Here is a 15,379-nt window from a genome sequence, read left to right as displayed (position 1 = left end):
AACTTCCGTGGTGTATCCACCATCCATTCTCCTACTTGTATCTCCAAGTCTAAACCACCACCCAACCCGCAATCCTCCTGCCCCTTCCTTCTTCCCCAACATTTCAGTTTCACTCCAGTCTTAATTATAACTACCACCTTAATGTATTGCCTGATCCATTTGTTCGTTTCTTGTAGGTTGTTTAGTTATTCTGAACACGCATTCCTCAATCTCTCTCTTACTTAGCAACTCCATTTTTCAGTGATATTTGCATTAAAAATCTATCTTGCTGCCATAAGTTAGAACGGGTTGTAAATGTTGTTTGGTTATGTTCGGGTACCAAACACATTGAAATTTGTGTTTTTAGTTCACCAAATGAATCCCAGAACTTTTTTAGTCCTCTGATCATCATTAGTGTTCATTCCTTATCTTAATATGCTTGAAATACAAAAACTCCTACACTTTTACAGTGACCTTGTTTCTAATTTGTACTTTTTCCCCAGGATTTGTTAAGTTTTCAAAATCACTATTAACTTCTTCCATTCACTGTTAAGTTTATCTGAGCTGTATGCAAACAATGCATCCACAAAAAGAAACGTCATTCAAAACTGTGCCATCAACACACATTCTTTCCTTATTTTTGCCGTTTAAAGATCTGGAATAGTGTACAGAAAGTTCTGATTGAAAATGACAAATTATTTGGGAATAAAGGAGGCACAAGTGCTGCATCATTGATATGTACAGAAGCTAACCAAAGGACATAGCTTGGCTAGGTTTCAGAATGCACTTCTTTTTTGTAGCTGTAGGAAAATCGTGTGCGAAAGCGGATGGGGAGGGTGCAGTGGGTTACCCTAGGTTTAGACGAGGAAAGTTCTGGAAGTGAAGGATGTGTTGTTAAGGCTAGCCCCCATCTGCACATCTCAGAAAAGGTGGTGGTGGTGGTGGTGGTGGTGGTGGGGAGGATCAAGATGACATGGGTTGTGGAGCAGTCGTTGCAATCTTACATGTTGTGCTTATGTGTATTATTGGTTTTTTGGCAAGAGTTCGGCAGTGGCCATTCATTCTAGTTGACAGCTGGCCTTGTGCGGGGTAGGATAAGCCTGTGACATGGCTGGAGTAGGTATGCTAGGTGGGTGGATTGGGCAGGCCTTGCATCTAGGTCTTCCACAGAGGTATGATTCCTGTTACAGGCGATTGAAAGTGGGAGTGATATATGAATGGACTGTCATGGTTTGGAGGTTGGGTGGGTGGCAGAACATCATTTTGGGATGTGTTCGAAGTATCTTGGGTAGGATGTCCCTCATTTCAGGGCATAATGATAGATAATCAAAACACTGATGATGGACATGGTTCAGTCTTTCCAGTCCGAGGTGACACTGGTTGACAAGGGAGGTGCTGCTTTGTGGTTGGTTCTTGTGATGGATGTTAGGATCAAGTGTGTGAGGATATGGCACGGAAAACCGGGTTGTGAATTAGGTCTGGAAGGCATGGCCTGTCTGTGAAGGCCTTTGTGAGGCCTTCAGAATACTGGGCGAGGGAATTCTCGTCACTGCAGATATGTCTACCATGGATGGCAAGTCTGTATAGGAGGGATTTTTTGGTGTGGAACGTGTGGCAACTGTCAAAGTGCTGGTACTGTTGGTGATTGGTGGGTTTGGTGAAATTCGCGTCTAGGAAGGTAGCACGATGGGTGGAGGAGGATCAGTTGAAGCAGATGGGAGGGAATGTGTCGATGTAGTGGAGGAATGAGAATAATGTGTCCTGGCCTTGGGTCTGGATTATAAAGAGGTCATAAATAAACCTGAACCAGATCAAGGTTTGGGGTTTGGGGAAGGTAGGAATGTTTCCTCTAGGTGGCTCGTGAAGGGATTGGCATAGGGGGAGTTGCCATACAGGTGCCCATGGCTGTGCCATGAGTTTTTGTATATCTTCCCTTCAAAGGTGCAGTAGTTATGGGTTAGGATGTAGTTGGTTGGATGTGCAAGGAATGAAGTGATGGGATTGGAATCTGCTGGGCATTGAGAGTAGTAGTGTTCAATCGTGGCAAGGCCATTGGCCGGAGGGAAATTGGTGTATAGGGAGGTTGCATCAACAGTAAGGAGTAGGGATCCGGGATGTGAGGGTGTGGGGATGATAGAGAGCTAGTGCAGGAAGTGGTTTGTGTCTTCAGTGTGGGTGACGAAGTTTTGGATAATTGGTTGGAGATGTTGCTCAACGAGGGCTGTAGTAGACTCTTCTGCAGTGGTGAGAACTTCCTTGTCCAGTATTCTAAAGGCCTGCACAGACAGGCACTACCCTCCAGACCTAATTCACAACCAGATTTCCCATGCCATATCCTCACACACACCTGATCCTCACTTCCATCCCAAGAACCAACCACAAAGAACCACCTCTCTTGTCACCCAATATCACCTTGGACTGGACGACAGAACCACATCCTTCATCAGGGCTTTCACTATCTATCATCATGCCGTGAACTGAGGGACATCCTACCCAAGATACTTCTGACCTCTCCTAAAGTGGTGTTCCACCACCCACCCAATTTCCACAACATGCTAGCCCATCTCATGCAGCTCCTACCCTCAATCCTCTGTGACAGGAATCATACCCCTGTGTAAGACCTAGATGGAACACCTGCCCAATCCACCCACCTCGCATCACCTACTCCAGTCCTGTTATAGGCTTATCTTACCCATCAGAGGCCTGGTCACCTGTGAAAGCAGCAATGTTCTATAACACTTCTGTTGCAACAACTGCACGGTGTTTTACAGTGGTGTGACAACCAGCCATCTGTCAGCAAGAATGAATGGCCACTGCCAAAGTGTTGCCATAAAGGTAAACCACCCAGTAGCACAAGACGCAAATTTTCAATGACTACTTCACATCCTGTGCCATCTGGATCACCACCACCACCGCGTGTGTGTGTGTGTGTGTGTGTGTGTGTGTGTGTGTGTGTGTGTGTGTGTGTGTGTGTGTGTAAAATTATTAGGTTTGAATGAAGAAGACATTTTAATGCCTAAATGTGACTGTGTTCCACTACTATAAAACAGAATAGTCACAAAATTAGAGATACCATATATACTCTTCACATAGTGTTGGCAAATGTTTAAACCATTGTTACCATGAATGTTCTAAATTCATATAATGGAAAGATAGTTGAGTGATTCACAGGTACATAAATAGGATTGAAAAAAATTTTCAAGCTTTCCGTTGACCATTGAATGCTTCAACTGTGTATTTAATAAATACCTTTACTCTTTTCATTATTTGCGTTGCACCCAGGACCTTACAGTATAATAATTAAATTATAAGCTTTTGTTATTTTGCAGGGTTGATGATGGCTTCACCAGTCCTCCAAATTCAGACTATGCTATACCACTACCAGCACCAACTGGGTTCGATGATGTGTCATGCTTGGATGCAGCACAAAACACTGAAAGTGGGCCTTTCCCTGAGACCGACTTAGGGATGCTTTTTTCAAACGAAAATGAAACATCAGATGATGTGAAAGGTACTGTGATATTTCTGTAACAGTTGTAATAACTATAAGTCCACTCATATTGCAACCATGTTGACTTAGTGCAGGGAATGCTGGATAAGCTGCAAACTCAGCTATGAAAATATCATGTACTATTCCATTATATACAGCAATTTTTTCATTGTCATGTGCATTATTAAACCCTGTGGCCAATATAACATAAAACACACAGAATTACATACATGGGCCAGTGCTATAAAAGTGCCTTAAAAATTAGTAACTGATCATGTCTGTTTTACTTTTTCAAATGTTAATAAGGTAGCATACCTGAAAGTAATTAATAACACTGATTTATATCATTTGTAGTTATACCCCTTTCTTAATTGTGAAGTCACATGTAGAAAAGTAATTAGATTCACCAGAGCCAGGGATTTGTAGGTCAGGATGAATTATAATTTGAAAACTGGACTTCATAATCTCATAGTGATGCAGTGTGGTGTACCCACACAGAGTTTGTAGGAAACTTTACAGTGCCAAAAGACACGCTAGCATATAAATCCTATATAGTCACATATTATTGGGTAGATTAGAAGATAATCACCTCCCACCAATATAATGTTACGTAACATCACATATGCATATTCTGCGTGCTGTAACAACAGAAACTCCATGTAGAAATATCAGCAATGTAGGAAAAGACAGCTTGCTACTTACTACCATAAAGAAAATGCGTCAAATTGCAGACAGGCTTATTCCTGGGGTTTGTGGGACGATTGGGTGTGCAAGAGGAAATGGCATGGGAGATTTGTTTGTGGGCTAGGTCTGGGAGATAATGCCTGTCTCCTGTGCCATTTCCCCTTTACACCCCTAATCCCCCCACCAACCCCAAGAATGCACTGCAAAGGAGTGTCCCTTTCATCAGCCTGTACCACCCTGGACTGGAACAATTGAACCACATCCTTCGCCAGGGCTTTGGTTACATATCATCGTGTCCTGAAATGAAAGACATCCTCCCCAAGATATTTCTCACCCCTCCTAAAGCAATTTTCCGTCACCCACCCAACCTCTACATCATCTTACTCCATCCCTATGCCACTCCCAATCCGAACCCCTTGCCACAATGACCATATCTCTGTGGAAGACCCAGCTGCAAAACCTGTCCAACCCAACCACTCAGCACTTCCTATTCCAGACTTGCCACAGGTTTATCTTACTCCATTATGAGCTGTGCCACTTGTGAAAGCAGCTTGTCATTTATCATCTTTGCTGCAATCGTGTCACAGACATTTTATATTGGTATGCCTACTAATCAGCTGCCCACCAGGATGAACAGCCACTGCCAAACTGTGAACACCAGCAAAATAGACCACCCTGTGGCACAACATGCAGCTGAACATAACACACTTGATTTCGATAGCTGCTTCATTACCAGAGTCATCTGGATCTCTCCCTCCACCAACATCTTTTCTGAACCTTCCAGATGAGAATTATCCTTACAACATATTCTCCGCTCCCGTAATTATCCTAGCTTCAACTCGCAGCAACAAACTGTCCCCACACCCTCCACCCGACAGTTTCCACCCTCTGTCCTATCATCTTCTCCACTTTCTCATTTCCCATCTTGTTTATCTGCAGCCCTCTTCCAACACATCCATCTGTCTTTCCCCACTCCTCTCCTTCTCCTCCCCCCCCCCCCCTTCCCCACTACCTCCTGAAGCTGCACGAGTTGGCAGTCCAGTCGCTGAACACTCCACCAAACAGTATTCGTCTCTCTCCCCACCCATACCCTACTATCCCTTCACCTTCTTTGTCCCTCTCCAGATTGCTGCTTACATACCACATGATGCTGCATTCAAGCCCAAGATGCTGAAGTTGGCAGTTTTGTATGTGTTTACTGAGAAAGGCTGTGGCCAAAAGCTATGTGACTACCTTTTAGTTGTGCCTGTCCGCAACTTGACGTGTCATCTTTATGGTAAGTAGCAATCTGTCTTTTCCTACATTGTTAACCATGTACATGAAATGATTTTTAAAACTCGGAATAGTTACGTGGCTAGACACAACATTATAAATGATAACATTATGTGAAAGACAGAACAAAAACACACACACACACACACTGCTTGATATATATTGATTGTGTTTTTTTTTCCATGGGCCTAATAATTAACCCGCATATTCATTTCCAAAATGGCCAAAATGTTACAGAAAATCATGTAATCCATATAGGTTATGACTCATTACAGTGTATGAATGTGTTGAAGTGCCTCAAACTACTTGCTTAGGGAGTGTTGTCGTAAATCATTTCATCTCATCTTCATTGAAGTGGAAGTTACCAAAGAGGCATCAAATAGAAAGACTTGATCAAGTGGCTGATTAACCCCACAGGGGTCACCTGTCTTATACTAGCATACTATCATTTCATTATTTTAAGGAGACATACCCAAATATACACGGAATGTGTACAAAATAAAACAACTTTATATGTGTGAGCAATGTGAGGAACTGCCTCTCAAGCTCAGGCCTATATTATGTATTATAATTTAACTTTAATCAAAGTGCTAAATGAAGAATGTGATAATCTAAAACAATTACCTATAAATGGTTAAAAGATATTTTGATAGCCATAGTATATATTACATCCTGAAAACGTGAAATCTCTCATATTTATAGTGTGTAACTTTTACTGAGTAGATACATTGGTAATGTGGTCATTGGAAAGGTAAAGGAAGAGTAAACCTGGAGTTCACACTTAAAAAATAACATAAAAAAGACATGACAGCCTACATAGTATCTAAAGTTAAACTTTTAAATCTTATTACAAAACACATAAGCAGGCATTTTATTAATTTTTATAAAAAGATTTAAAAGTTTAAATTTAGACATTGTTTTTGCATTTTGTATGATGTTATGAATCAGCTCTAGGTTTACTTTCATTCACTTTTTCAATGATCACATTATCAAAGTACCTCCTGTAGTGAAATCAAGAATGGAAACTACAAGCTGGAATACAAACAATGTAAGGAACTGATAGATAGCTACTTAATGTAAAGATGATACGTTAAGTTGCAGACAGGCACAGCTAAGACAATTAAACATTAACTTTCAGCCAAAGTCTTTATAAGAAAAAGAAACAAAAAACACACACAGTCATTCATGCCAGCAAGCACACCTTACGCACACATGACTGCCATCTCCTGCAGCTCAGACCAGAATGTAACTGTCAAGTAGAATGGAAGCAGCAATCTGCATGTGGCGGATAAAGGAAAGGGGATTGCAGTTGATAATTGGGCTAGAGAAGAGCTGTCACAGTGTTAAACTGTGGGGCAGAAAGAGTGGGGGCAGAATGAAAAGGGAGAGGACCAGGAAAGATGAGCAGATGTATTAGCAGAGGGCAGCACACAACGAAGATGGGAGAAGAAATTAGGGAGGAGGTGACAGCGTGTGGAGACAGTATGTTACCATAGGTTTATAACACTACAGGCTACTTCTAAGTTAGCAATACGCTGTAAATGTTACCCATGTGAAAGGATACTTATTTGACTGTGGTCAGGCATAATGAAAAGGTATTATACTATTTATGTTTCTCTAAAGATTTGTATAGAAAGGAAGCAGTAGCAGAACAAACAGGAATTGAACCAAGGTTCTATTAGTAATCAGGTTAACTGTAATTAATGTAAAAGGAAATGGTCAGCAGCCTAATTAGGCAAAGTTGTACCAAGTATTAAGTTTCATAAAGAAAGTTAACTATTAGGATGGACTTTACTTGATACTGAAATTCTGTTTTGCTGATCAGTTAAAGACCGTACACACTTCAGCAAGTAATGTACCAGTGATTTGACATGAACTGCACAGGAGGAATACTATTGTGTGATTAGGCAACAACTAGCTCTTGGTAACACTTCCTATCTGTACATTGCAATAGGAAATTGGTGATGATTATAGGTAAATTATTACTTATGGTAGAGCCTGCTAACTTGAGCAAGGGGTTCTTTTGCCAGTTTAATTATAGGAAATTACCACCATTGAAATAGTTATGAAGTTATTGTATCTTTTGTACTGATTATTATTTGTCTTCTCAAGAAACATTCACTTCCTTGTACTATACAACTCAGATGGGACATGTGATACCTGAATCTAGTGTAGTTTGAATACTTGTAGCTATTTGCTTACTACAGTACACACAGGTTATAAGAATAAAAGTTGTACTTCGTGAGTACTACTCCTGTAATATGAAATTTAAATCTTGGTCAACTATTAGCATGGGGATCCAGAAACTAGGCTGCACATTTTATTCACAACACAATATTAGAAACAGTGTTAACTATATAACACATGAAATAATGAACACTGTTATCTCGATAAGAGAAAACTTTAAACGGAATACTTTATATAATCTCGTAGTAATTGTACTTTGATGAAACCTTAATAAGTCTTTAAAAAAATTACATGAAGTATTTCAAAACTTATGTTCCCCAAATAATTATGTGCTTTACAACTCCACAAAGTTTATTAACCTTCATTTTAAGTTTAGTAAAACTGGAGACTTGGAATTATCATAGTACTTGGGACAGGACCCTGTCTAGGTAAATGGCTAAGGATAAAACATGGTGGCGCAACACAAAGTTTGCAGAATACATAATTATTATTGAAAAAGAAACCACATTAATGGCCGGGCAATTACACAATACATAACTGATAATTTGAGATGAAGGTGGTGGCAGTGTCGATCTCCTGTGTTGTTTAAAAAAGGTTGCAAAAGTATCCATGGCTCTTCCTGTGCAACATGCTCTGAAAATTCTCTCTAGAGTCTCAGATTTTCATAATAGAGAACTGACCAAAGTATGGCATGGATAATAAGCCAAATTACTTCCACATCTGAAGACAGATAATATAATTTTGCTGTTCTTCTTGCCTCTTTCAATTCACAAGATGTGCACAGTTTGCCTACTAGCCACTGACTGACTCGTGCCACACAGGAGTCTTGCAGTTCAACCGCCATTTCCATTTTATCTATTTCCCCCTAGCCAATTGCATAGCGGAAGGACTTCCCTCCAAGTTTTACATGATTACAAACCTACTTCCTCTACGCATGAACCAGTATTACAAGTGAAGTTTTAACATTTCCTATCTTTTTCAGTGTACTACTTTTGACATCACATTCATAGATCAATTACAGTTACATAAATAATGAATAAAACATTTAAATGGATGTTAAATCGAAGATCATGGTTATACAGTAGACAAATTAAGTAAAAACAGACAATGAAGTTAGATAGGGCCATTATAGTTGATATCAGTAATAGTATTACAGGTTGAGGCTGGTATAATTTAAGGAGAAGAGAATATGTTGTAAGGGTAACTTCCATCTGTGCAGTTTATAAAATCCCAGCTTCCTCAACCAAATTATAACGTCCCAGGACTTTCTGCACCAAATTATAACATTTCAGCTCCTCAACACCAAATTAAAACGTTGCATTAGGAGGTGTCTGCTTCGTGCAAAAGGTCTTGAGTTCATATTGACGACAACAAGTAATTCTTCATTACAGACGTTTATTTACAAACAGAACTGACAGACTTCACAGACTCAACAACTGACTCTCCGAGCTAACCGCACTGCATATCCGAACTGAACTGGCAACTTACAACTCCTAGGTGTATTAATATCTTTCCAAACAATGAGAGTCTTTGACAATATTTTGTTTACAATACGATAGCAATTCACGACTTAAAACTAAATTAGACATTACATAATTTTAGTACAGATTAAAGTAAGTAAAAGGATCAGTACATATAAATTCTTACAAGCATAAATTCCAAATAGATTTTATAACATTTTTCTACCAGCTTCTGGATAACCTTCACCAGACGTGCACCGACGTTTCCAGAAATATCTTGACATTTCATTCTGGATATTTCTTGAGTGATTTAGAACAACTATTTATATGTAAAATGATTTAAATCGTGTTTCAAAACATAAATAAATCTTTTTAGCAATATTTCTTGATACAAATCGTCTTTCGAAATTAGGTTATGAAACAGTTTTCACAAGTTTTCGTATTTTTGCGATCATAATATAGAATTTCTCCATAGAAAGCTCCAGAAGTGTGCATTAAACGATCATTCACAGACTTTCTCTTTAGCTGGTGTGTTTTTAAAAGTATCTTGTCCATATGATACGAAATAATTTAGCTCAAAACTGATAATTTATACAATTAATCAGAGCTACAGCAAACAGTGAGTCTTTGTTACAAAATGAAATATAATTACAAAATTGAATATAAATAGGCTACTAACACTAATATATATTTACATCAATCCTATTTTTGTTCCTTCTGCGCAAAACGCCCCAATATTGACACAGTACAACACTCAAACATCACCAAAGTTTCCCTTTACATTTTGCATATCTGTATCGACATCCCCTAAAAGTCTACAGTATCGAATACTTCAATATGTCTCAATATGTCCTGTAATGTTACAAGTTCAAAAAATCTTATGGTGGGGGGAAGGATCAGAATGACTTGGGTAGTGAAGTAGCCATTGAAATTAGGCATGTTATGTCCAACTGCATGTTGTGCCACAGGGTGGCCTACTTTGCTCTTGGCCACAGTTTGCCAGTGGCTGTTGATATTGGCGGAGAGCTGGTTGGTAGTCATACTAATGTAAAAAGCTGTGCAATCATTGCAGCAAAGCTGGTATATGGTATGGCTGCTTTCACAAGTGGCACGGCCTCTGATAGGATAGGATAAGCCTGTAACAGGACTAGAATAGGAAGTACTGCGTGGATGGATTGGGCATGTCTTGCACCTGAGTCGTCTACAGGGATATGATCGTTGTACCAAGGGATTGGGGTTAGAAGTGGCATAGGGATGGACTAGGATGATATGGAGGTTGAGTGGGCAATGGAACAGCACTTTAGGATGGGTGAGAAGGATCTTGGGTAGTATGTCCATCGTGTCAGGGTCTGATGATAGGTAATGATAGCCCTGGCAAAGGACACGGTTCTGTTGTTCCACTCCAGGGTGGTATTGATTTACAAATGGCTGGTTCGTGGGGGTGGTGGGAGGAATGGGGGTGTGAGGGGAAGTGGCATGAGGGATCTATTTGCAGACTAGGTTTGGAGTATAGTACCTGTCTGTGAAGGCCTTGGGGAGACCCTCGGCATACCAGGCAAGGGAGTTCTTGTCACTGCAGATACTCCAACCCTGGGTGGCCAAGCTGTATGGGAGAGGTTTCTTGGTGTGGAAGGAATGCAGGTACTGTTAATGGGTAGTGGGTTTCATGTTGACAGAGGTATGGATGTAGCCATCAGAGAGGAGGAGGCCAATGTTCAGGAAGTTGGCACCCTGGGTTGTGGAGGACCAAGTGAAACGGATGGGAGAAAAGGTGTTGAGATTGTGAAGGAACAAAGATAGGGGGTCATGGATCTTGAGTCCAGATGATGATCATCAGTGAACCTAAGCCAGACAATGGGTTTGGCATTTTGGAAGGTTTAGAAAGGTCTCTTCTAAATGGCCCATAAACAGATTGACATAGGAGGGTGCCATGTGGGTGCCCACAGCTGTACTGCAGATTTGTATGTATGCATTCGCTTCAAAGGAGTAGGAGTTAGTAAGGTGTATGAGGAATGTGGTAGTGGGTTTGGAGTCAGAAGGACATTGGCAAGGGTATAGTGTTCAATAGGGTTATACCATGCGCATGAGGGATGTTGATGTATAGGGAAGTGGTGTCAACAGTGTCAAGTAAGGATCCAGGAGGTAAAGGAGTGGGGATATTGGAGAGGTGGTGAAGGAAGTGGTTCATATAATTGAAGTGGGAGGCTAGGTTATGGGTAGTTGGTTGGAAGTGTTGATCAGTGAGGGCTGAAATTCTTTCAGTGGGACCACAATTACCAGTCACAATGGGGCATCCTGTGTAGTTGGGTTTGTGCATTTTGGTGTGCCTGCAAAATGTGGGTTTGCAAGGTGTCATATGGGTGAGGAGGGAAATGGATTCAGGGGAGAGGATCGGGGAAGGGCCTGAGGCTTTAAGCAGGGATTAAAGGTTATGTTGGACTTCTGAGATGGGCTCACTCTGGCAGAGTTTATAGGTGGAAGAGTCATATAATTGGCAGAGGCCTTCTTCCAGGTAGTCACTTCGATTCATAATGGTGGTGGAACTTCAGTCAGCAGGTAGGTGATTAGGTCACAAGCAACACACACTTTGCCATGAAAGTGAGCGACTTCACATGTTCCCAGGAGGTAAATATATAACCACTTCAAGTGTATTGTGTAACTACTTAATTCTCATAGGCAACAGCTTGGTTTTATATTTTCTGACTTACCAGAGGAGGAGACAAATTTGGTGAAATATACATTTTACACATTTGTAAAATAATGTATATGATGTATAGTCTGCCCTCTACTTACTTTTTCCTTACCCTCAATATGAACTGCCTGTCACGCCTTATGGTCTGAGAGCATTGTGGCTGTAGAAACATGAATCTTGGCAATTACTAAACCCGTCACTGTACTTCATAAATGAAGAAAAAAAAAACGGAAAAGCCGCATCTATGTGAATAACTAGAAAATATGACACGAAAATAAAATAAAATCTGAAAGCATGTATGGCAAACAGCAAAACATGACAATGACATCTTCTGTAAGGTAATGTTTGATACATAGTGTAAAAACTATTGTTACAGACTCGTCAGCATCACCTGGAGTTTGTGGACTGCGTAACCTGGGAAACACATGCTTTATGGCAGCAGGCCTTCAGTGCTTGGCAGCCACACCCTCTCTAGTCCAGTTCTTTCTATCCAGAAATGCAGCTGTGAAGGATGATCCACATTCCTTAACAGATCAGTTCTCTCTTCTCATTCATAAAATGTGGAGTGGCCAATGGGGTGTAATTCGTCCATTTGAATTTAAGCAGGCTCTTGGATTCAACCATCCACAGTTCAAGGATTACAGACAGGTAACACCATAACAAAATGATGATGATAGTAATAGTAATAAGAAAGGTAATGATAGTGGTTGTGGTGGCAGTAGCAGCAGCTTGGTTACATACTGTGTACAGAAGCCAAATATCCAAGTTCTGACTTACATAAGCCTGCTTTTGTGACCTGCTCACTTACTTTTTGTGGCCCCCTGTGATCGGTAGAAGTCGACTAACTTCGTGCTGTTCTGGAATGTGCACACTCATTGTTAATCTTAGCTATGTAATAGTATTGTTCACCATAACAATAAGTAGCTGTTGGGCATTGTTAAGCATAGTGATTATTAATATTACAAAAATGATTGAAAAGGCTGTACCTAGCCCTTCTACTGACTCGCCTTAAACTTTCATCTCACTTCTGTTCATCTATTATATGTTCGTTTCTTTTGTTTGCTATAAGCTGACTACTCTGGAGAAAGGAGATGAAGCTTGCCTTAGCAGCTAATGTGCTGCGAGCCAATCACAATAATGTTGTGTTGATATTAGCAACAGTGTACAGCTCTCCACTAGGAGATAGGGAGCTATTGATAAAAAATGTTTGCCTCCCTATTATGCTGTCTGTCAGACATAAAGAACAAGTTATTGATCTGTGGTGATTTCAGTGTTAACTTTCTAAGCGATTCTGATAGGAAAAATGAACTAAAAGTGTTGTTAACAACATATAACTTAGAATCAGTGATCAATTTCCCTACACGTATAGCTCAGGACAATAGTACTCTAATAGATAATGTATTTGTACAGCAAGGGGATGTAGAACAAACACATGCTTTCCTTGTGGTAAATGGATTATCTCACCATGATGCACAACTGATTAACTTACAAAACCTAATAGGGTGTTCACTTCAGAAACCATTAAGTAAAATTGTGAGTGTGGTCAACCCGGTATGTATAGATCACTTCAGGGAAAGTTTAGGAAATGTAAACTGGGGAGATGTATATAATGAGCCAAATGCTAATGATAAATGCAGCATATTTCTTAATACATTTACATCCCTTTTTGAACATCGTTTTCCAAAGAAAATTACTAAATGTAACACCACAAACTTTTCAAAGAAACCTTGGATTACCACAGGTATTAAAGTGTCTTCAGAAAGAAAAAGAAAACTGTATGAGACAGCAAAAACTAGTAAAGATCCAGAAGCAGTTTTACACTATAAAAATTATTGTAACATACTGAAAAAGTTGTGAGGAAATCAAGAAATATGTATGTTAGAGAAGAAATTAACAACTCCAGCAATAAACTCAAATCAGTATGGAATGTTGTTAGAAGGGAGACAGGAAAGGGAACCACTGGGGTAGGTAGTATTACTGTTAAAGAGAATGAGACCATCTTAACGAACGGTACACAGGTAGCCAATGTATTTAACAATCACTTCTTAAGTGTAGGAGAAAAAATTGGTGAGAAAAGTTAAAAAGAAAAAGCCAGGCAGTACATGGAAGAGTCAGTTTTGAAAAATTTTTGTCGATAGGTTTCAACTAACAGCCTCTTGTGAAATAAGGAAAATTATTAAATCTTTGAAAAATAAATGTTCTGTTGGAGTAGGTGACATCTCTTAACAAGTTATTAAAACAATATGGAGCAATTACAGCTGCTGTTTTGAGTCATATATGTAATGCATCACTGACTCAGGGTATTTTTCCAGACAGGTTAAAATATGCTATTGTCAGGCCTCTCTACAAAAAGGGGGAAACCACAGATTTCAATAATTACCGGCCAGTATCCTTGCTTACAGCATTTTCAAAAGTCTTTGAGAACGTAATGTACTCAAGAGTGGTTAGCCATCTCAACAGTAATGGGATACTTAGGAAATCACAGTTCGGATTTCAGAAATGCTGTTCCACTGAGACAGCAATATACAATTTCACTGTCCGCATAATAGTCTTTAAATAGTAAAATGTCACCGGTAGGAATATTCTGTGACTTATCCAAAGCATTTGATTGTGTGAACCATGACATTATGTTAGAGAATTTAAAATTCTATGGTATAAATGGAACAGCATATGAGTGGTTTTAAGTCATATCTACAGAACAGGAAGCAAAAAGTCTCTTTATATTCTTCAAGTGATTCGAAGGAGTTTGCCACTTCATCTAACTGGGGAGAAATTACATTAGGTGTTCCACAAGGTTCAATCATGGGTCCCCCCCTGTCCTTGATATATGTGAATGACCTCCCTTCTAATGTGAAACAAGATGCTGAACTGATACCGTTTGCTGATGATACAAGCATAATTATTAATCTGACAGAAAATGATACAAATAAGGTCTTTAGAAAAGTTATTAATTGGTTTTGTGTTAATGGGCTTGCTCTGAACCTTGAAAAAACACACTACATCCAATTTTCTGCTGTAAAAAGTATTCCTTCAATAAATATAGCACGTAAAAAGAAGTCAGTAGCCAGGGTAGAGCATACTAAGTTTTTGTGTGTACATATACAATGTGTTTCAAAAAGGTACGGCCAAACTTTCAGGAAACATTCCTCAAACACAAAGAAACAAAATATGTTATGTGGACATGTGTCCGGAAACGCTTACTTTCCATGTTAGAGCTCATTTTATTACTTCTCTTCAAATCATATTAATCATGGAATGGAAACACACAGCAACAGAATGTACCAGCGTGACTCCAAACACTTTGTTACAGGAAATGTTCAAAATGTCCTCTGTTAGCGTGGATACATGCATCCACCCTCCATCGCATTGAATCCCTGATGCGCTGATGCAGCCCTGGAGAGTGGTGTATTTTATCACAGCCGTCCACAATACGAGCACGAAGAGTCTCGACATTTGGTACCGGGATTACGTAGACTAGAGCTTCCAAATGCCCCCATAAATGAAAGTCCAGAGGGTTGGGGTCAGGAGAGCGTGGAGCCATGGAATTGGTCTGCCTCTGCCAATCCATCGGTCACCGAATCTGTTGTTGAGAAGTGTACAAACACTTTGACTGAA

The 15,379-nt window shown here is 39.8% G+C and overlaps 1 protein-coding gene across 5 annotated transcripts in view; it reads left to right on the top strand.

Moving 5' to 3' along the window:
* The window catches only part of LOC126277951 (uncharacterized), a 183,826-nt gene that overhangs the window by 54,288 nt on the left and 114,159 nt on the right, over positions 1–15,379 (top strand). For all 5 annotated transcript variants that reach the window (XM_049977549.1, XM_049977554.1, XM_049977550.1 and 2 more), the window contains exons 3-4: positions 3,309–3,490; positions 12,141–12,412. In XM_049977549.1, coding sequence (XP_049833506.1) covers positions 3,309–3,490; positions 12,141–12,412 — 454 coding nt within the window. The remainder of the gene's footprint in view (positions 1–3,308; positions 3,491–12,140; positions 12,413–15,379) is intronic.

The sequence above is a fragment of the Schistocerca gregaria genome, chromosome 6 (genome assembly GCF_023897955.1).
Source record: "Schistocerca gregaria isolate iqSchGreg1 chromosome 6, iqSchGreg1.2, whole genome shotgun sequence".
Classification (NCBI taxonomy): Eukaryota; Metazoa; Arthropoda; class Insecta; order Orthoptera; family Acrididae; genus Schistocerca; species Schistocerca gregaria.
The sequence above is the reverse complement of the archived record's forward strand: the minus strand, read 5'-3'. Positions and strand labels throughout refer to the sequence as shown.